The sequence below is a fragment of the Teleopsis dalmanni genome, chromosome 1, assembly GCF_002237135.1.
Source record: "Teleopsis dalmanni isolate 2A chromosome 1, ASM223713v2, whole genome shotgun sequence".
NCBI lineage: Eukaryota > Metazoa > Arthropoda > Insecta > Diptera > Diopsidae > Teleopsis > Teleopsis dalmanni.
In genome coordinates, this window is record NC_051846.1 from 203,979,221 (window position 1) to 204,002,149 (window position 22,929).

At 29.8% G+C, this 22,929-nt stretch overlaps 1 protein-coding gene across 1 annotated transcript; it reads right to left on the reverse strand.

Moving 5' to 3' along the window:
- Nucleotides 1-2,651: 2,651 nt before the first annotated feature.
- Nucleotides 2,652-4,455, reverse strand: LOC119671455. Its single transcript, XM_038082094.1, has 7 exons — nt 4,209-4,455; nt 4,043-4,132; nt 3,894-3,962; nt 3,772-3,837; nt 3,649-3,711; nt 3,299-3,574; nt 2,652-3,230 (listed from the first exon to the last, which is right to left on the reverse strand). Exons 1-7 carry the CDS (start codon nt 4,300-4,302, stop codon nt 2,755-2,757), a joined length of 1,134 nt encoding a protein of 377 aa, XP_037938022.1. The 5' UTR covers nt 4,303-4,455; the 3' UTR covers nt 2,652-2,754.
- Between the last annotated feature and the right edge of the window lie 18,474 nt (nt 4,456-22,929).

Here is a 22,929-nt window from a genome sequence, read left to right on the forward strand (position 1 = left end):
GATCCCAACGAAAAATTACAGAAAAAATATCATAAAAGATCCAAATATTACCCATGATACCTGCAGAAGATGTATAAGTCTAACCGTTGACCATATAATATCAAGATGCACGAATTTAGCCCAAACAGAGTACACACGAAGACATAACAACGTCATGAAAATCTTCCACTAAAACCTTCTTAGTAAATATAAACTCCAAGCGGATGAACTACCCTATTACAAATATAATCCACAGCCAATTATGGAGAATGAAGACGTCAAGATATACTACGAACGATATCATGATCTTTGATTAGAATAAATGTAAATGCTACTTCATTGATATTGCAGACCGTGTTACTAGAAACATGAGCTGTAGACAAAGAAAATTAACAGATATGCTGAGCTAGCAGTGAAAGGTTAACGGAACTGTAACCTTAAGGAATTCAAGACCATTCCAATAATATTTAGCGCTGAAGGTGTAATTGGCAAACGTCTCTGTACAAATATGAGAATCTTTGGACTCCGACAAAACCGCGTCGATACCATGCAGAAGTCAGTTATCATCGATACCTATCATATCACCAGAAATTTCATTAACTGAATTCTAAAATATACTATATACAATATGCAATATTACAATATAGCTTGTTTTAAGCTAAGGTTTCCAGAATGTATTTTTATACTTATTAAGGACAAAGAAAACAAAAGAATAATAATAATAAGGAGATAATAATAACATCTACATATTTAACATATATATATTAACATAACATATAAAAATGCAATACCCACCTACTAAGGCATTTGGTCGTATTATATTAATATCTTTTCTCACTACTTTTATTAAATACTACAATTTGAAAAAAAGTAGCAAACGTGTAAAACCTATAATTGCTTGTAATAAAAACATTTTATTATGAAATAAATAAAAAAAAGTATCTGCACTTTACATTATTAAACGGTAAGTCATCATTATTGATAGTCCATAATTGGAGTGCCAGACTTGTTGGCATGCAAAAAAATTTACAGCTGAGTAATTTGCTTATTCAAGTATTCAAGCTTTTAACACGTTAGCAAAACTGTAGCATTTCCCTATTTCTAGTATATTTTTAGATACGGAACAAATATTCACAAACATTCAAGTTTAAATAGTTGGGCTTGTCTGTCATTAGGGTTGGTCTGATGTGCTAATATACAAGGCAACATGACAGCTCGGGTACTGTATATAGCAACAAATTTGCAAAAAATAGATACAAAAAAAAAAAAATAATTTGACAACTTAATATAATTTTGTGCCCAGCAAAATTTATTTTATATGTTTATTCTGCCAACATCTCCACAATTTACTTATATAAAAATCGTGTAACGCCCGGCCTGTCTCACAGTGACATATCATTCACTCATTTAAATACCACTGACTGCCGGTTAGCAATTTTGTGTTTAAGTTTTTCTTAGCCAAGCATTTGCTTGGCACTATGCCATTTACTATTTTGATAAAATTGCAGATATAAATAACAATGTCTAGATAATATTTACAATGAGTAGGGTTTATAGTGGGGTTAACTTAAAGTAATCCAAGTAACCCTAAATTTATTCAAAATACTTTTCATGTTAAAAAATGGTGTTCATTTCAGTAATTATTTGCTAAAAGAATACTTATGGAAAATGTTCATTGGTTGCAAAAAGATTTCTTAAATTCTAGATATAAAATGGGACGAAATGTTACTTTTTCCAGATGTGTCAGAGAATAAAAAATATTCTCCTTAATTTAACAAAGTATAGTGTTAATCTACTAACAATAGAAAAAAAAGATAGTTTAAAAGACAGTTATGTCAATCTCCGTCAACACTGGTTACTGTCCAAGAGGTATTAAGCGATTAGATTGGTAGCGTACAAGCGGGGACTTCATGAGAAATTGTCTGAATGTAAGCGTGAAAGAATCAAACGAATCATTATTATGACATTTCATAAAAATTGGAATTTTTTTCGGTATATATGTGTAAATATCTTTTTAATACCTACTATGCATTACTATTGTCTATTGATATTAAGTACTAACAGCATTTTAATCATTATTTAGATATATATTGTTTAAACAGTTTAATTAGCCGTATACAGCATATGATGTTTTAATGAAGAATTCTAAAATCGTATTAGGTTGCATAGACTTTTTGAACTTTATTCCGTCTATCTTATTTTGTGGATTGAATGAGTCAAGAACCCATCGTTTTGTTAAATGATGTGCTTCACTTAGTTGATTTATATTCTCAATGTAGTTCTGCGTAGTTATGAACCAATCAGCGTTGGCAATGTTTGAAGGCTCTGTGATTGCTTCCCACATCTCAAGCCTGCACACTAAAATTGAAATAATGACTAATACATTTTTATTTTAGATAAAATGTATTAGTCATTTTATAGATTTCGATCCTAGTCGAACTATACCGAATATAATTACACAAGCCTTTGACTAGATTCGTAAGGTTTTCTTTCAACTAAGTTTTAGCTTGTTCTGTTGACAAAATACATAGCAATTTTATAGGTCCATATATTTTTATATTAATAAAAATTTATATAGTTTAATTATTAGAAAGTAATTTACTACTTTTAATGAACATAGAAATATTTTTTTGGTGATATTGTTATTGTCCTATATTTTCAGTTTATTATTGTGTTGATATTAAAAACTTAAATTTTGAATTGTATAATACAAAAAAAATTTGGAATAATGAAATCTTTGGAATTATTTAGATGTTATCAAATAATTTATTATATTTATTCCGATTGATCTTCGCTAGAATTATCATCACTTTCATTATCGATATGATTATTTGCATTGTTTTGTATAATCCTTTCTGGTTCAATTTCGTATGAAAAGTCTCCAGCCGCACTAAAGTCTTGTTCTAAGTTCTTAGTATGTGAATAAAAGTCTAAAGTGTCATCTTCCATGATGCTCAAAAGATTGTTGTTATACAACAAACGTTCTTGTACGTATCTTATGATAACTGGATTTTCAGAGATATTTCCTACATTCTCATTTAAACTTGACTGAGATGAATCCATGGAGTTCGGATTAGTTTCAGCATATGATGTACTCGGTTGTACGTCTAAACTTCCTGAAGATGGAGTCATGCTATCAATAATATTTTGTATGATCACATCGCTGCTATGTTCATTGCGATTATCCTCATTCACATAATCTTGAGATGGACGTATGAGTGAATAATGAGGTTCTAGTATTTTATCAATTTCTATAGTCAAAACAAAAAAAAAACGTTTCTATATGAATACAGTTCATCAATTCTTTTAATATATATACCTAAGCTAAACTCTTCCTCTGAACTAGAATCATCATCAGTGTCTATTTTTACTAGCTGAGGCACTGATTTTGTGTTACCCATCAGCTTGCTCCAAACATCATAAAAGTTCTGAAGTCTATCGTATTCCGAGTCTGAACTCGATACATTATCTTCGTCAAGCATTTTGTGAAAAAATGATAAATAATTTTCAGAATCTTTCTCGACCGAAGTGGTGTGTTGTCTTGAGGTAGATGGCGCTTCAGTATCTTGTAGGTATTGTAGTTGAAGATTTAAGTCTGGAAATTATAGTATTAGACATAAGTAAGATTTTTTCACTTCTTTTATATATTAGAAGTATTATTGTGCTTACGTGCTTTAGCAGCATGAAGAGCCATTGGATTATTAGCATAGGAACTATCTTTGTGATAGACTTCTGTGAACACAAATAAACTATTACTGAACTCTACTCCGAACATATATTTTGTGTACGTACCTGAATTAGTGTTGTGCATCGTATTGGCGCATGTAATGCTGTTCTGACTTTCTTCTGTACCTAAATCTTTTTTAAATCATTGTTTTATTTTATGTTTAAAAATTAGTTATAAGATTATTTACCATCAGATGGTATTGATTGGTGGTCTGCTTCGGTTGAGATTTCAGTTATCATTTGCATTTGCGTTGAGTCTTTGTTATATGGTTGTTAATATTATTGTGATTAATTAATCCACTAATTTTTTATAATCAATAAATATTATAATACTTACCAATTTCTTGAGCAACTAGAGGTAGAGCACTCACATGACGATATTTCTTAATGACTTTACTCATTGCTTTACGTGCTCGCTGAAATTCATCTATAAAAACCATTTTTTTTTTGTAAAATCTTGAATATATTCATAAGTATATATTCGTGATTAAAACAATACTTACCAGCTTTAACCATATATTTTTTAACAAATCCTATTGAGTCAACACTCCAATCACTGCTTTCATCTTCACTCATAGACGGATTACTTTCCGACATTTTTATAACAAATATTTATCAATGCAGTTTAGAAACTAATGAAAATCACAGATAAATTTGCATTCCAAAGTTCATAGTCTTTTGTCAAAAGATGTTCTGTTTCAAAGTAAAAACTGACATTCATCTGTTCCAAAACAAAAAAAAAAAACCTAAAATATGATTTTAAAATGCATTTGATTTTTTTGATTAAATTTTTTTGACATATTCTGTTTAAAGTAATAGAATATGAAAAAAAATTTGACAATCTCATGGATTTATGCTTATTAAAAACAGGTATGTTATTACCACCGGAATTCTAGTGTGCAAAATGAATTATATGACACATGTACAGAACTGTTATTCGTAAGATGATTTTTATATTATAGCTACTTTTTTTTGTTACTATAAGGTAAGTGGTAGATGCATTAGTCATTATAATAATGATAGTGCAAGGCTTCGTTTATCTGTTTGAACTGCTAAGCCAGCATTGTTTCACTGACTTTGTTAATGATAAGAAAAGGTGTGATTAGCGGTACTTTTGTCTTCATAGATGAAAGATCAAGGAATATGATCATGATCGCTTGTGGAATTGTTAATACGGAAACGACGGACTACTAGTGAAACTACATGTAAACGTATAGCTGCAATTGGTAAAAGCGAAACTTCATAAAATACTCACGTGTGTTAAGAGCACAGCGGTATTAAGCTCTTACGGCAAGTAACCCAACTGGATTATATAGCATTAGTTTTGAAGCTTGACTAGAAAAAAGTAAAAAAAAGTGCATAGAAATTACCTTAAGTATATAAAACTAATAATCATGTACTTCGTTTTTTATAAAACCTGAACAAATATAACAGCTATCTAAACAGTTAAGTATAATAAAATTATAATAAGGAAAAGAAAAATATCCAATGTGCATAAAAAATGAGCCTTTTTAATAGTTATAGATCATTCTCTCACTTTCTGCTTTTTATTTTACATATTTCACTTATTAAAGACTGGACTTATGTAAAACAATGTAGTTGAGTTTGATGGGTTTGGTCGTAATAACTTTTTATCAAACTCGTTCCTTGAATAAGAAATTTTAGAGATTCAAAACAAAGTCGTGGTAATAATTCATTGCAACCCGTTTCAGCAGTAGACAAACTGGTATACCAAACTTTCCGCAAATTCAACAACCGTTTTCCATTGCCATAATAAAGTGAACGGTGATTAGTTGAGTCAATGGTTCCCTTTTGTCACACAATTATAATTTTGTTATTATAAAGTCCTTATTAAAAGATACTAATAGGTTCGATATGGGTCTTCAAGTTGTACTCATAACAATATATTAGCTGTAGTCGACAACATTCTCATCCACACCAAGCAAATGAAGACCAATTAAATAAAGACTCGAATAACAATTTCTTCATTGGAAAACGCTGTGTCGTAGCATACTTAGGGTTTGATCTTCATGGTCCAGAGCACAAGCATAAGCGATTCAATCAATATCTATTCTCATTGCAGACGGCTTTGGTCTTAATTTTAACACATCTACTAATTCTCTTCACTCCGGCAAGTTGATAGTTCCCAGCATGGTTAGATATTTATATTAATGTTGATAAGAAACTGAAAGTATTATTAATTAAGTTATTGTAATGTAAATACTTTTGCACGTAAATAGCATACCTGTCTTTAAATTATAAAAAATTCTTGATGCATATTGTACCTGAAAAAGTTTTGAGGCATTATATGAAGGCAGTACTTCAATTTATTAATAAATAATATTGAAATAATACAAAGTCAACGTTTCATTTAATTAGATTTAATAAGCTTAAAAATAATAAATTCGGTTTTCATTTCTAGTTAATTTTGTGTAACATTGTTGTTATAAATATTACTACGAACCAAACCGAGCGGGGGGAAAATGTATGAGTGACATTTTGTTGTTAGCACAGAAAAATGAAGGAAAAAATTTGCCATTCATTTTTCAATTTCATTCAAGTGAAAAATAGTTTTTCCATTACAAAAAGTATGAAAGCATACAAAAGTTGTTAAAAAAAGCGCATAAAAAATAATATAAAAACATTTCAATATTTTCACTAAAATTGCGAATCTTTGCAAAACAGCGCAGAACTTTTCTATGCAGCATTCAACATTTTTTTCTAATTTTTTTTTTTTTTTGTATTATCATGACTCGCTTGTATTCTTGCATGAAAACTTATTTCTCTGCATTTCTTTTGAAATATTTAATACTTTTGCAGTACTTTTGGTTGCATAAGTTTCCAGCAATTGGATTTCAGTATAAGCGGTAGCTGCAGCGGCAGCGGCAGTGGCAGCGACAGCGACAGCGGCAAACGCTCTCAAGTCGCTTGTGTACCGCAAAATTTCTGCATTCGAATTGTGTTTGTTGCATTGATGTTCGCTCGGATTGGTGCGCTTGAAATTGTTTGCGTTTTGCGCGTATCTGCGCGTTGTGGTTTCGGCTTGCTGCATGCTTGCATATGCATATGTGCCTCGGCGTTGAGCTGCATCCACACACCTATACGGAGTTTACAGTAAATTGAAAATGCATATAACCATTAAAATGCTTTTAGCTTCAATTCATACAAATTCCTATAAGTTGTGAGCCATTTTTTATCTAACGAAAATTTACTAAAATATTTTATTAAGAATTTTTGCAAACTTTTTTTTCCAGTGTTTTCGTACATTTTACTACATTTGTTGCATATCGTATGAGAATATTATGGCAAGGTTGTTTTTTGTAAATATTATTTTGTTGTAGTTACATGGCGCACATATTTTCATCAATATAGAGCTTTAAGTAAATTTGGTTGACTATTAAATTGAGCTTCGAATACAGTCACCTTTGATATTAGATTTGTTTTACATATATACATATTTCAGTTCATACGTATTGGTATTAAATAGGTTTTTTACGTATTGGTGTAGGTGAGCTTGAAATGCTTACTAACACTAATCAATATAATGCATGCTTTTCATGCAGCTGGATAATTCGGAAATTATCACCCGTAAAAATATTACATATTTAAATTAAATTTTTTTTTATTTATACTCTTACTAATAAAATTTATTATTTTTATTAATTTGTTTTTTAAACAGCGAAGACTCTAGTTTAAATTTACACTAATTTAAAAGAAACTATATTTATGGTAATATAATTTATTAGTAATAGTTTGCAATTAAAAGATTAATAATAATTTATAGTATATTGTGAGACTTGAACCAACTAAGACTAAGTCCTAAAAACGAGTTAAGAACATCTCAGTATTTCAGTAATTATGAGGTGAAACATAAGAAATTTCCAAATTTATCTAAGCTAGTTTATAGTTTATATAACATATATTTATATATCCCATATATACTATTGTATGTTGAGCCTTTTTCGTGTTAGTGCATCTGGACTCTTTTACTCTTTGATAGCTGGGGAGTTTCTGAAGAGTCCCACCCATCTCACTGACTAATTTGTGTACTCCTCATAAGCTTCGTGATTATTCAATGACTGATCTAAGATCTGCGTACCATCCTATACGGTAAGTGATTACTCTAAGATTAGATAGTGCTAAGTAGGGCAGACTGTCAGTTTTCGCATATAGTTAAAGGACTTTGTTGCCTATGTATTTTTTTATCTGATCTATTCTAAGGTCTTTTAGCATGTCATTCGTGCGGATATACCAAGGCACTTTGAAGAGTCTTTGGACACCCTGACTTTGACCCACTTGTAGCTTCTGGATAGTAGAGTTGGCAGCTAATTACATACGCGACACACCCATAAAGTAGTGCCAAGTATACATTATCAGTGGTCGTAGGAAATATTCGAATTTTTTAATTAATTTACAGTCCATATATAATTCGTGCAATCCATATTATTACTTGGCAATACTCGAAACAGCGTTGTACGGCCAATCAAACTTCAAAAAATTAACCAAAATTTTTGTTGTTGTCTTTTCATTTCTTTTCGAACCCTTCTTATTCTTTGCAGTATCGCCTCTTTATTGATAAGGACTTTATATTATTAACTTTCGGGAAGTTTGTAAGCACAAAGTTGATAAATATAATAGTCAAATAAAATATTATATTTAATATTCATACTATTTTATAATGTTAAATCGACTTCTTACGAAGATTTTACTGTATATAGTTATATACATATATAACTGTATATATAAATGTCATAATACTTTTATAAAACTAATTTAATTTTAAAATATGTTCTCAGGAATTATATTTAAAGTGAAATAACATCTGCTTCTTACATATTTAAAGAGTCTACTAGACTTTACGAAGAAAATTTTTAAGAGCATGGTGCTTATTCTTTTAAGCGTCATGTGTCTTTACGTATTAAGGTTATGTCTTGTAAGCATATTACTATCTTTTAAAGAAAATTAAAAACGCAATAAGAAATAAGAAATAATTATGTACTTTCCATGTGCTGTCCTTTTTAATATACAAAAACATTTTAATAATGTTAAGTGTCAGAATATGCAAAAGAGGATGATTTCACTGAATGTCCATTTCAGAAGTAATTGACTTTCAATTATTTAATTATCATTATTACATTCACTTTTGTGCATTTTCTTTTATTCAATGTTTCCATCTCAATTTCATTGCGCATGAAATTAATTCCTTAACAATATCCTTTTACCTTCTCAATTAATAAGGAAAATTCAACTTACTTTTGTTTTCCAAAAGCAATACAGCATATTCTGAATATCCATTCGCAATGCCATTAATGGGATTAAAATAAAATAATCCACGAATAAAAGAGAAAAGGTTAAGGAAAAGTAGCTACTTTCATAGCAGTATGAAAAGAGATAAAAAAAAATGAAATTCCAAGCACTATAGTTCATGCAGACAAGAGACCAAATAAGCGGAATAAACCCACAGGAAAGCAGAAGCAGTAAACTCTGATAAAAGGCAGCAAGTAATATAAATGCTTAGGAGTTGCTCACGTCTTATAAACTAGAAAAATGTACAAAGAAATTAAATGGAATGTTTCTATGCAGTTTTAGTAGAGACTAAAGCAAGTGTCTAAAGGTAAAACTATTCGACTGTTTTCGGTACACCATCCGACTGCACTGCTTCTAGTACCGCATTCGTTGAATTATTTTTGTACATACATTGTTTGCAATATTTTTCACAATTTGAGCAGCCGAAAATGCCGCAAGCAGACTACAAAGTGCATAAAGCTGAGCTATGACAGCATTTTAATTGCATCTTAATGTGCACCACAACTACGCTGCCACACCATACGATAGCACCATTGCCAAAGTGCCAGGCTTGCCTTTCAGCTGCTACTCGAACGGCAGCCATTTTTGCCGCCATGCAACTGCAATGTCACTTTAAATTACACACAGCAGCAGCCGAGGAATGCGCAATGTATGTTAAGCCTGCAACAAAATTGGCTTAATGTGCTCGGGCAAAGCTTGGGCTATGCGTGTGTGTGTGTGTGTGTATGTGTTTGTGCGTCTGTTGAAGTGCAGAGGTTAATGTAAGTGTTGCAAAGCGTAAAAAATATGTTGCAGTGAAAATTTGTAGTAAATTTTATGAGTAGCAAAATTTATGCCATTTTATTTCGTAATCTTTTTTTTTTTGTTCTTTTTTCGGCTGTCTACTTCATTTTTGTAGAAAATTTGAAAAGAATCTTTTTTTTTTTGTTATTAAAACGCAGTATTACTACTAAAATGTAAATAAACTTCGTTGGCATTAAACTGAGGAATTCGTGGGCGTGCTTATGAGTTAATACACCCACGCCGGTTTAATATGTAAACGCTGTGGAGATTTTGGAATTCATTGCAATTGTTACTGTAGTTACTTGTGTGTTGCTGCTGTGTAGTAAATGTGCTTGTCAGTGATAATAAAATTGCTGCACACTGAAATGTTATATTATAGTTGACTTTTCTTTTTGGACTCCATATATAAATTTTTATGATTTTCAAAAATAACTTATGTTATCTCATAGCTGTCAGAGAAGTTGCAGTAGCAAAACTTCTTCGGTTCAGTCTGTGGCGTTTTTTTAATATTATTCAAAACTCACAACTGCCTACAGTTAACACAATCGCAGGTTTTGTTAGTGAAACTCAAGATTTTATGGATAAAAAGTAATTGGTGTAATTGAAAATCCATTTAAATCTGTCAGTTTATGACATTTGAACATTTGAATTAATTTAGTTACGGTAGTTTTAGTGGCAATACTTTTCACATTTTTAGAACAAAGGATTCAGAGTAATTTCGTATCTTGATTTATCACTCTTTTTTAATGGATAAAAATTTCGTGACAGCGAAAGCTTGGCTGTATAAGTGCTAAGTAGGTAAGCTCCACAATTCTGTCACAACTAATTTTATTGACAATAAGCTGACTTCGGTTAAAGTTATTTTTTGATCTTTTTGTTAATTAAAAATTAATGAATGATGTATGGTGTAGCATACTTGGTTTTGGAGTATTGTTTCCTATAAGCTCTCTTGAAAATGAAGGTGGAAATCTGATTCTGTTGAATGAAATATCGAATACACAGATAAGAGTATGTGCAATAATTTTGATTTGACATCACAATATAAGTATAGGTTGCAAAATTAAAATAATTAATAAATGCAGAAATAAGTAAGCAATATAAAATAAATAGAAAGTAACTATATAAGTCATTTGTGTACATAATATCCTTTTTAGATTTTATAGGTCAAATAATTTATTCCATTTACAATTTTATATTTACTTTAAATAATTCTGTAGTGTTATGTCAATAAACATCACATAAAATTCTTTGTAAACATTTTATTTATTTTTCATACAAAAAAGATTTTCTAAATATATAAAAAGAATTGAAAATAAAGGATTTACTTGGTTTAGGAAATAATAGCAGGATTAACAAACACTCAGAATTCAAGGTTTATGTGTTAGCTTTTACTGAATGAAGATTTTCCATATTTTTCCTTTCATGCACATGTCAATCTCATGTGCAGATTGCGAAAAATAAATACATTAGCACATGAACAGTTGAAGGAGTAAATTTATTCCTTTCTGTGGTTTTCTAATGTTGGCAGATATTTTAGCTGTGAAATTATAAAACTTCGATTTTCTTAAAATGCTATATTTATGTTTTAGGTGCATTTCAATGAGCTCACGTACTCAAAACCTAATGCTTCAATAACATTTCGTGACGTGCCTGACAGGCAATTTTTCGCTTTTGAATTATAAAAGTTAGATTTTTCACAATGTACATTCACATACAAATTTATATACTTTTTTCTTCTTAATTGAGATGATGTATAAAAAGGATATGAAGTTTTGTTACCTTATGTACAGAATATTGAGTGCTTTCCTTACTTTTTCAGGTGTGTTAACAGTTCTTTTAAAATCCATTTTTAAAGGATTGACAGTTTAATGGAATATATTATATATGTACCAATTATTATTCTATATTAAATTTATACGACAATTACTACGAGCAGAAAGAATAATAGCCTACCATAATCAATGAGATTTATTATGCTATCTCTAGAGTGAGTAGCTTAAGTTAACTTAGACTAATTAGAATTACTTATAACAAGTTTGTTAAGCAAATTAGAACCGAATGGCTTTGGAACTCCAATCTTCAACTTTTTAGTACAATTAAACCAAACGTTAAGTCGAAATTTGTAAATTTTCCATGGGTTTGTTGTTGCGGAGGAGAGATAAATCAATTTTTATATCAAATCAGTGGTTTACAGCAGCGTTACTCAACTTATCTTACGGTACAGCCCAGTAACAAACAGTATATACTTGTATTTTGCCTTTTTAAGATATTTTAAAGGCTTAGTCAGAGTTCATTTATAAATACATGATTGTGTTGTTGGTGTTTTTGTATTAGCTTTCCGAGGCATTCTATAACACAGACTTATTACTTATGCTCAAAAAAAAATACAAAGTACTGCATTGGAATGAATCTGGTTTTATTTAGTGTAGTATCACTTTCTTCATTTTCTTCTTATAATCCAACGCCAATTGAAATCATTACGGAGTTATTCCAAATTCCTGTTATTCCATCCGCTTATTATAGACATTATCATATTAAAGTCACTATATGTTGTAGACATATATTGTGGATGTTATCATATTAAACTTATTGGAAGAGACACTATATATTGTAGACAGACATGTATCAAGAAAGCAGATTGCTGTAACCGCATTAGAAAAATTTAGGAACTGACAACCTCATACATTGTATATAGTGAAGTTATTATCCGATTGACTACATTTTTTATGAAATATTATTACGACCTAAGAAATATACTTTATTACTTAAAATTCATTTGGATTCAAAAATATATACTTGCATTTTGCCTTCATATGATAATCTTCTTAAAGTTATGATGGTCACAACAAATTTGCGGTCGAAAAACTCATAAATCGTCTGCATTTATTTATTTTAAGCTCAGTAAGTTGTGGTGGCTACCTTTTTGCTTTGGCAAGCCTTTCATGTGCTTCCTGGAAAACATTATGAAACTAGGAAATCCCCTCTGGCGTTTAGTTGACAAGTTTATTTACTCTTGCAATTTGACAATTTTATTTTGTTAATGTTGTCATTTTAGTTTTCTTTGCTTGAAGGACAAAAGTTCATTTGGTTGTGATGTTCTGATCTTCGTAAAGGTGCCTTCGTAAAGGTAATTTATTGTTTAAAGGCTTTCTTGATATACATTAGACTAGCAAAAAGAAGATAATAAAGTAGTAATATACTACTGAGATATATTTTTATGATAGAGGATTCGATACTCTGAATTAGTGAATGGTATCGGTGTGATCTAATTGTAGACTTCAATTTGAAATATGCCAACCCAGTGATTTAATGCATAGTTCTGTTCAATTACTCTAAAATTGCCAAAAGTTCAGGCTTAAAACTCGTTTGGTTTCTAATCAATTTAAAGCGGTATATATCCTGCTTCGTCTATTTACTTTTTTAAAATTTTTAAAGCAAAAACTGCATTTATTTTGCAGTATTAAAAGTAATTGAGAAGTTTGCATATTATCACACTTCAAATCAAAATATGTGTGACCTAATCCAAAAGAGTATAATTTAATATTATTAAACATAAACACTTTTTTTTTTAAATATTAGAATATGTATGTCAAAGTTGAAAAAAATGTTAAGCCTTGCTGCTATAGGCTGCAATAAGGTCAACGCACGAGTCAATTTCACTTTTACATGCAAGGATAGGTAAAAGTACGAAGGAGCAAATGTCATGCTCCAACGGCAAATTGATAATTACAGTTATTAAGAGGTTCACAGCAAGAAAGGGCCGCACATTTGCTTACCACTGCATATTTTGCTGTTAATATGCATTTAGGCAACAAAGTGCTTTCTAGTGAAATGCAACTCTCAAGGGTTGCATTTACTACCCTCAGGCAAGAGACTTAGGTGTGCATTTAGATTAAGATTGCTAAACGTAATTATTGCTTATTACGTGCAGCTTAAAAGATATTCCTTATATTTGCCCTTTAGCTTGATAAGAGGTACGACATAAAATTACCTTCTACTGCCTTTCACTAGTTCTTGTTTTTCTTGGGAATTACAATTTTTTCTCTGTTGCAAGTTTTGTTATAATTTTCCTTTCACGCGACTTTCATGATGATTTTTGAACTCTCGAGTTCATAGAAGGCTAAGTAAAAGTTTTACGGAGTTATCGGGGCCATTTGTGTCCTCCAACTTCTACATGCCATCTATAATCATTAAAAGGAATTAAATGTCTGTTAACAGAACTAAGAGTAAAGCCCATCATAACCATTAAATAAACTCGGTTAAAGTGGTTTTCTTTTCGTGCTTTTACCCTCTGCACTTCATTTACTTGGTCCTGCTAGTCTTAAGTGTAAAATATTTAATAAAAGTACAAGAACTTTTAAATTTATTATTTTTTTCATTTCTTTCTTTATTTTTAATGGTAACTTCCACAGCAAAGTAGAAAAGTTGAGAAATGAAACAAAATTAATATGATTTTAATCCTTTGCAAATACATTACTAAGGAAATAAGTGCGTGTGTATTGCATTATAAGTACCCGAGAGTTGCTGTTACAACTACAAATATTAAGAGTCACGTTATATTGTAAGTACTTTGGCCCATTTTTAAGCTTTCTTACTTTATTTTCAGCACATATAAATATATGCATATACATATGTACATATATGTTTACATGAGTACTTTTTATGCACGTGAAAGAATTGTGGTGTCTGGTACTGCTACCATTGCCAGAATATTCATACGGTGTGTCTATGCAATTAAATAAAAATGCAGTTGCACATTTGTGTACCAAAAAGTAAGACCCTAGTGAGTTTGTCACATTGCCTCAAATTTCACCACGGTCCCAACTCAGTCCAAGCTCTACCCAGTCCAAGCGCAACACACCTTGGCAGCAATTTTTCATGTACGTTTTCAACTTTTTAATGCATTTTTTAAGTTGTGCGTTCATTTTTAACTTTTACTTATTCTTTTTAATTCCTTTTTTGTGGGTTCGCCTTTATTTCTGGTGTGTTCCTGCCTTCTATGCATGGCCATGCCTTAATGCAGCCTGGCTTGCAGCATAAGTTGCGTATATGCAACATTTCATTGTGACGTCGAATAGTGCAGGCATTTTGTGGTCTTCGGTGAAACCTCACATTTTCGTGAACTGAATTTTCACAGAATGTACTGAATTTTCTTATGTAGTATTTTTAAGTCATTAATATTTGTTTTAATTTTCCAGCTTTTTCATTAATACATCTTTGGCATGACAAGGACATTGCACTTAATTGAAAAACTTTTATGTGTTAATGCGTATTTATTTGCAACAAAATGTAACTTTGTGTGTGTGTGTGCAACAACTTAGTTAGTAAAACTTTTATTAAAGTTTTTGTACACATTTCAGTAGTTTAAAATTATAAAAGAAATTTTTATTCAAAATAATTTTTCCTTTTAAATATAGGAGAAACCAACCGATAAGATACTTTGAGAGAAACATACGAAAAATACATTATATTGTGTGCGACAAAAACTTCATTATCGAATATTGAAAGGATTTCGAATTCTATTCCATGCTTTACCTAATATTAAATTGGTTGAACTTAATAAGAATTAATTATAATAATAAAAAAACAGTACACTGCTATTGTATGCTTTTCGAAAAATTGACTTCACAGATAAATAACTAACAATAGGTTCTTTTTTAATATTTATGAGGAATAAAAGCTATTGCTTAGGGAAAGCAGAACTAGACACGGCTCTGGGCTCATCTATACCCATTTGTTAGACAGCTACTATAAATAGATTCTAACAATAGATAACTAACAACAGGTTTCCTTCTAATATTTATGAGGAATAAAAGCTATTGCTTAGGGAAAGCAGAACTAGACACGGTTCTGGGCTCATCTATACCCATTTGTTAGACAGCTCCTATAAATAGATTTTGAATTTGTTTCCAAAGTATATTTAATTTTTTATTTGATGTGTGACGAAACTACAACTCAGCTTATTAAGATCATCTCATGGATCTATATATTTTTGAGTTCCTATTAAGCATAGCTTTGTCATTTGAAACGATTCATGCCGAGATCTTTTTCGCTTTTGACATCTCAATAACTTGCTTCTTTGTTTTACAATACTTATATATTTGAACACAATAAACAAGTGGAGACGTCGCACAAAAATAAAAACATTAGATAAATTAGATGTAAGTCAACTAGCATTAGTAATTTTAAATCTTAGATTCAGTTAGATGAGATACCTTAAGCTCTAGATAAGTTGAACTTAACATATCCAACCATTTTCTTGCTATTTATTTCTTTTTTTGAGTACCATTAGGATAAATTCAACGTATATGGTTGAATATGCTTCCATTTTAGAATTAATATAAGGCTCTTGGAAATAGTAGAATTTCACAACGAGTAATAACAATATTATTCCATTTACAATACATAAACTTTAGATTAATTCTATTAAAAAAAATGCTAAATACAAAAATTTGTGTTCCTTTTATATCTTTATCGAGTTACGCTGTGCGAGTTACAGAATTTAAAGCAAGTTTAAAATGTTTTTAGAATGAATATAAGACAATGTTGCCTACTCTTTGCTATTGTTCAAAAAGCTTTTTAGAATTTATTTAGAAATAAAGAATAGAATTTTTTATTTTTTTTAAATTTTATACGAACATATAACATAAAAAAAATTCGCTAAATCGAAATACTTTGGCAAACTGGGTTACACCTGGAAACCAATTTCTGCAGTGCAATATCTAAAATTCTTTATTGACGTTCTACTGACGTTAGAATTCTGCAACTCTAAATTTGAGAAATTTTATTGCAATGTAAACAACAGCGAAAACTGTTTTCACTAGCAAAAGTGAATAACTATTTAAATCCCAAAACTCAAGTGGTAACACCAGGCAAACATATGCAAAAGTATCTCAATTTGCAATCAAATAAACATAAAATCAAACAGAAAGTAACGAGTAGAATATTTGATGAAAAATTAAAAGATTGTGTTCCAAAAAAAAAAAAAAAACAACTGTCAGAACAATCGAAGCTGGAAATGCATTTGATGTGAATAAAAATGTATCTCAATTTATACTTTTTCAAAAAGTTTATACATGTAAAATCAGAATACTAGAAACTACTTCATATGAGGGGTTGGGTCGAATCCAAAAAGGAAAAAAGAATCTAACGATTATGTGTTGACCACAAAACTTATTCGAGCTGAAAAATCGGGTAAGTGTTAGTATTGCAAAAAAATATTTATCAAAAAAAAAATATCGTTTTGGCATTTTTATAGTTGTGTATCTCAGTTTATATCACAACTAGTGGTTTATAAAGCAATACCGAAAAAAATAAAATTTTCATCATTGTGTAAAAATCCTAGATGCCTTTTTGCTATACGAATATTGATTATCTGCTACCTTCATTACTACTGATAGCTATATATCCTACTTTTCAAAATAGTGACATTTTAATATCTGCTTCTAAAACTACTTTTGTTAGTTTACTGAATAGGAAAGTATTGTAAAATTTTCAATTTTATTTTTGAATATCTTTTTGTCTGAAATTAACTTATTTCGAAATGTATTGCATTCTATCGTAATATTTTTTCATATAAATCTTGCTAAGTAAATCTGATATGTTTAATGATTATGCAATCGAATATATAGGTATGGATTTTAGAGGATTTCTTAACTAAATAACAGGTTGAAAATTTTTTTAAGAATACAATATTGGACTTACCAATCAGTTCTTTTAGATACTTTCAGTTATTCATTAAGATTTGTTTTTAATTAAAGTGCACAGGTTTGAGTTAGAGTGCTTAGAATGCAGAGTACTAAAATTTTTAAGATATTTTTAAAGAAAATGTTGTATAAAAAACCATCATTTGGTACTAATTGCCTGAGAGGCTATCTCAATGCAACGACATCACATATCCTAAAGCCTACTCCTATAGTCAGAAATCTCAAGCACATGGCGCATTTATATCATCTACAAACAAAGAAAACAACCTTGCCTAAGGAAAGGAACAATTAGCTATTTGGAAGGCAATAAACTATGCTGCTCATACATATATCCATAGCCAATTATTCGTATTAATACATCTATCTTCTTGTATGATATTAAATAGTCTAATAATATTCAAATCAATTAGTTCAATTATGAATATGATCAGCAAGCGAATAGAGAACGTAATGGTAATTAGCTCTCTTTTTTACAGAAAATAGAGGATCAGAATAAGATGCTTAAATGAGTATTTAACTATTATTGTGCAAGAGTTATTGAAACATCTTTCTGAAACCTTCTCTATTAGTTCATATTACATTAAGTAGGACTTTCTTAAGATTACGCAGTACATATTGCTTTAGCAAGTACAAGTAAGACTGATATTCTTAAGTTATTATTTTATGTTTGGAAAAATTCGATTATGACTTAAATTTTAAAGTATTACCATTTTTATTTCTTACTTAAAAATTAATTAAAGAAAAAGATTGATTCTCTCCAACTAATTTCAGAAGGAACATTAATGCGTTTATCATTAAAAGCTTCTATCAATTTAAATATTTCTTCTAAAAATTTCCTACTATTATCTTTTCCTTTTTTGAACTCATTATAATGATTTGCCTATTTCTATTCAAATAATTTGTCAATATTGTCAACAACCACTTACTATTAGGCATTCAGTTGAATTGCAATTATATCGTAGACTTTATTGTGTCATTTTTCTAGGAAAATAATGAATGTAAGTTATATTAAAAAGAGATTTAAGTAGTTTTAAGCTTAAAAGATACTTACTTTTTATTGTATAGCATAAAATACAAAACAAATTGGAATAATGGATGAATGGAGGATGCAGGTACAATAGATAGACCAAGTCTGCGAAGTCCTTTTTAGTCTGTTGCACCGTGTGTGCTTCATTGAAAAAAAATGTTGCTTCTATGCTGTGCTTGTATATTGTAAAGCGAAACAATGCAGTCTTATTAAAACTATAATAAAATCCAGTAACTGTAGAGTCTGTAAAAAGAGTTTTTTTAATTAAATTAATTTTATTAAAAAAAAAACTTTAATAGTAAAATTGTTTGTTTGTTATATATTTGTATGTCTTTTCTTTCTTAAGGCTTATTAAGGGGGGTAGGTAGTCTCTACTTTTTTCAAGTTAGGTCTTCGTTTGGCTATTTTAAATTGCCACTTTAAATTGTACCTTTTCAGGTCTTCAATAGCCTAATTTGTATTGTCTTATACTTTTCATTAGAAAAACTTACTTTACCATATGGTCCTTTACTCTTCTCATTACTTGGTTGCACTAACGGATAGGTGATTCTGGCAGAATTTTACTAATCGAAATAATATGGCTTCTAATACGGCTCAACTATATGTTGCTCCTCTGTCCAATCATAACATGTGCATTTCTATCAAATGAAACTTCTGCTAGTGTTATAAAAAGTTTTTTTTTACATTTGGTGTTTGACAGCTTTAGTGCAGATTAACTTGCTCTGATAACACTTAATCCCAGTAGGATTCTAAAAAAAAGATTATCCCTTTTTCAATTACTTTCTTAATAAATAATAATAAAACTAAATAAATTTTATATCATATCAATATTCGTAGGTTGAGAAATAGGTAAATTAGTCCGTGCGAAAAGTGGGGTTTTACAGGAACCCCTCAAAGCGTAAAAGTGTTCAGATGCACTAACTCGGAAAAGACTCAACATGAGGATGAGTTGAAACTATAAAATATATTATACTTAGTTTATAGATCCAATATATTTTATATATAAAAAATTTCTAATGTATAATTACCATTTACCTCAGTGAACTTTAATTACTTAAACTCTATATTAAAAGATATATTAAAAGATCTAATATTTAGCACTTAACTTAAACAATTACAGAACAGTGTCATGAATTTCTGTAAGGATTTATTTAACAAATAAACTCAATTTAAAATTAAGTTCAGTTTAATATATAATTAACAAGCAAATCAAAAACAAAATAAGTTGGAACTTGAATGTAGCAAGGCAGGCTTATACAGATGCAGATACATTTGCAGTTGCGAATGGAGATGCAGTTTCGAATGAAGATGCAGTTGAAGATGAAGAGTAGTGTAGCTTTAACTGCAATAAAGTGTTAGTGCATTAACTTAACTATGCTTGTCGTTTATATTGTTTGCAATTTTAATTCAATAAACATTTTTTTCTCTAAGTCTCATACTTTTTTTATTTGCACTTTCCGTAATTTCTTTAAGGACATTTTTCCATTTTCTTACAACTTTGCTTACTTTGTTAGGATGAGAAGAGACAGAAATAGTTACTTCCGCACATTTTCGTTACTTAAAATTGCTTCACGTCTGAGATGTGAACGTTGTCTTATTAAGTGTTTGCTTGGCCCACTCCTCCACGCCACATCTGGTCCTGTTATGTCTTGTACACTGTTGTCAACGCTTCAAGTCGCTGTCAACGCACAGTGGCGACAATTGTTGCAGTTGCTGGCCGTGGTTGCCGTGTCTTGCAAACTATCAACGGAAGATAACAGTTGTCAGCAACAGGAATTCAAATTTAAACACGAGTCCTGCTGCAGTCGCATTTAATTCCCTCGGAAAGGTGTGGATGCAGCTTGTCTATTTCTGCTTTTCTCTTTATTTTTACAACAAAACAAAAAAAAGAATATTCTATAATGTTTTTCCCTTGCTTCAATTTTACACTTGTAAAATATTTTCCAGCTTTTTTTATTTATTTTATTTATATATTTTTTTCAGAATTTTTTTTTTTGTTGTTTTTGAGAAGTAAAATTTATTTAATTGTTTTGTCAGCATATTAAAGCAATTTCCGGTTTTGTGGTCCTTCATTCCTTTGCAGTTGTGTAGCATTTCCGTTTTAAATATTTTTTATTTTATTTTTTTTAACAGTAGAAGCATAAAACTTTATTTATTTTTTATGTATGATTTTAGCTTTTTTTTTTGTTTTATCTTATTTTTTCATAACAAACATTTTTAAGCTGCTTAACAAAAAATAAAAAAAATGCTAAAAAATAAACAAAATACTAACATTTTTTGTGTACAGTAGTTTTTTTCATTGCAATTCTAAAAAATGTGATTTTTCCGGACATTTGACGATGATTGACGATTTGTAGTTTGTTTGGTTTGCTGTGTTTGACAATTCGCTTTGTCATAGTGACCCAGTAAATGGGAGCAGCTTATAGAGTGAAGCACTGTCATCATGGTTGCATATGTTCAAATCAAATATTTAGACGATAAATTCGTATTTTCTCTTCGAAAATGGCTCGTTTTTCTCGTTTTTCCTTTTAAGTACTCCAAATAAATACAGCGATTAAATGTGTTTCATGTCAATATAAAGGCACAATACTAAAAATCTAAAACTTCCATTAGAAAAATGCTTGGATTTGCTTAAATGTTTTATATGCCTAAACAAAATTGAAGACATTCTATGAATCGTCCTTTTAGACTATAATGCATAGAAGAATTTCTGCTTTATCTTTGATTTTTTGAATTATGAAGGAAAAAACAGCTTATGTATTTCTCTTCCAAAATGTTAGGAAAGTAACTGCAAAAACAAAAAAAAATACATTAAAAGCATTGCTTTTGAACATTAAACTAAATCAAGTTAGAACAAAAAATAAACAAAAAAAGAATTCAGTTAAGTTCTATTCTAACTCTCTTTTCTATTGGTATACCCTTTGTAGTACTTTGTGGAGAGATTACCTGCATGTGCACTTCATAAGCTTAAAGCATATATAGAAGAAAGTAAGTTAAATAGTTCTTATCAACGCAGACAACATAAAAATATAAATAGAAAAGAAGCTAAAGTGCTCAATCTTTAAAGTTTGCACAAAAGAAAAAGACATTTTAACTAGCTTTTACAATACATATATAGTCTATTTTTTGTGTTTTTAATTTTCTAACTATTAACAATTATATGATAGTTTCATATTGATTGCTAAATGACAAATGGAATATAAAATGGCCATCTATCTTGCAAAAAGACGCTGCGCGTTTAGGTTTCTTATATAGGACAATTGCATTATCACAGTTTTAAAGACACACTAGCTTTTCTTACGAACAAAGTTAAAAAAGCCTTGAAGGAAGGAAGACCTTAAAATCAATAAACTCTTTCTATCGATTGCCGTGCTGAAAAAGAAACTAACTGAGGTTTAATATTTAATATTTAATATATGTTTAATGAAATAGCGTGTAGTGAGCAAAATTACAAAATTACTTTATCCTTTATAGATTTCATATCCATTTCATCATATTTTTAATTTGACGTGTATTTAATTCAAACGATGTTCGTTCCATCATCATGGAATATTCCGTATGTATAGCCAGTTATACGTACTGTTGCTAACAATATTTCTATGAGCACATATCCCATTCAGGTAAACTAATAAGTCTAGCAACATCTCATTTAGGAATCCATGACATTTCGGAATATCTCAATAGATCCATTGTGGTAGCATTGGGATATACCGAAATGTCATGGATTCCTAAAAGAGATGTTGCTACAGTTATTATTTTACTTGAATGGGATACATCACGCACGCAAGCACGCTTATTGACTGAAAACTTTTTGTATGGAATTACCACAAATTTGTAAAGGAAACCACTTTCTTATAAAGGTTTGATTCCAAAAGTGATCCACAAAGGATTGTAAAAGATCATTAGGATGATGGGCGCTTATAATCACTATTAAATTTTTTCTAAAATTGATTTGCTATTATTCTTTAAATTTCTTTAGATATCTTTTAGCTCAAAACCAAAATTTAACTCATCTTTTGAAAAGCCTGAATATATAAACTTTAAAGATCAAGGCTGTAGCACGTTCTTATTAAAGAAATGCTCTGATTCACACCGGACAGCTAGGAATAATGTTGATGTTTACGATATAAGTACATTTAGTAAACTGTTCTCTTGGAATTCAGAAAAAGTAATTATTAAAAACAAAATTTTAACTCCAAAGCTAGAGGCGGGTTGTAGAATCATACCACCAAGGGTTACAATATAATGACTCATAATAGAGATGGAATATTTTTTATAAATATTAGAGCTTCATCAAGATAGTTTTTTTTTATCAAAATTTCCAATCAAAACAATTTGATAAATATCTGCTATTTACAAAAAGGGATCCTAAATTTATTTCCAATATTTCTATAAATTTCA

What these genes read in the sequence shown, in the direction of transcription:
- LOC119671455 (XM_038082094.1), bottom strand. Translation starts at nt 4,302, where the DNA reads ATGTCGGAAAGTAATCCGTCTATGAGTGAAGATGAAAGCAGTGATTGG. An exon ending in TCTAGTTGCTCAAGAAATTG is followed by an intron (nt 3,963 to 4,042) that starts GTAAGTATTATA and finishes CATATAACAAAG; the next exon opens with ACTCAACGCAAATGCAAATG. An exon ending in TCTTCATGCTGCTAAAGCAC is followed by an intron (nt 3,575 to 3,648) that starts GTAAGCACAATA and finishes TATAATTTCCAG; the next exon opens with ACTTAAATCTTCAACTACAA.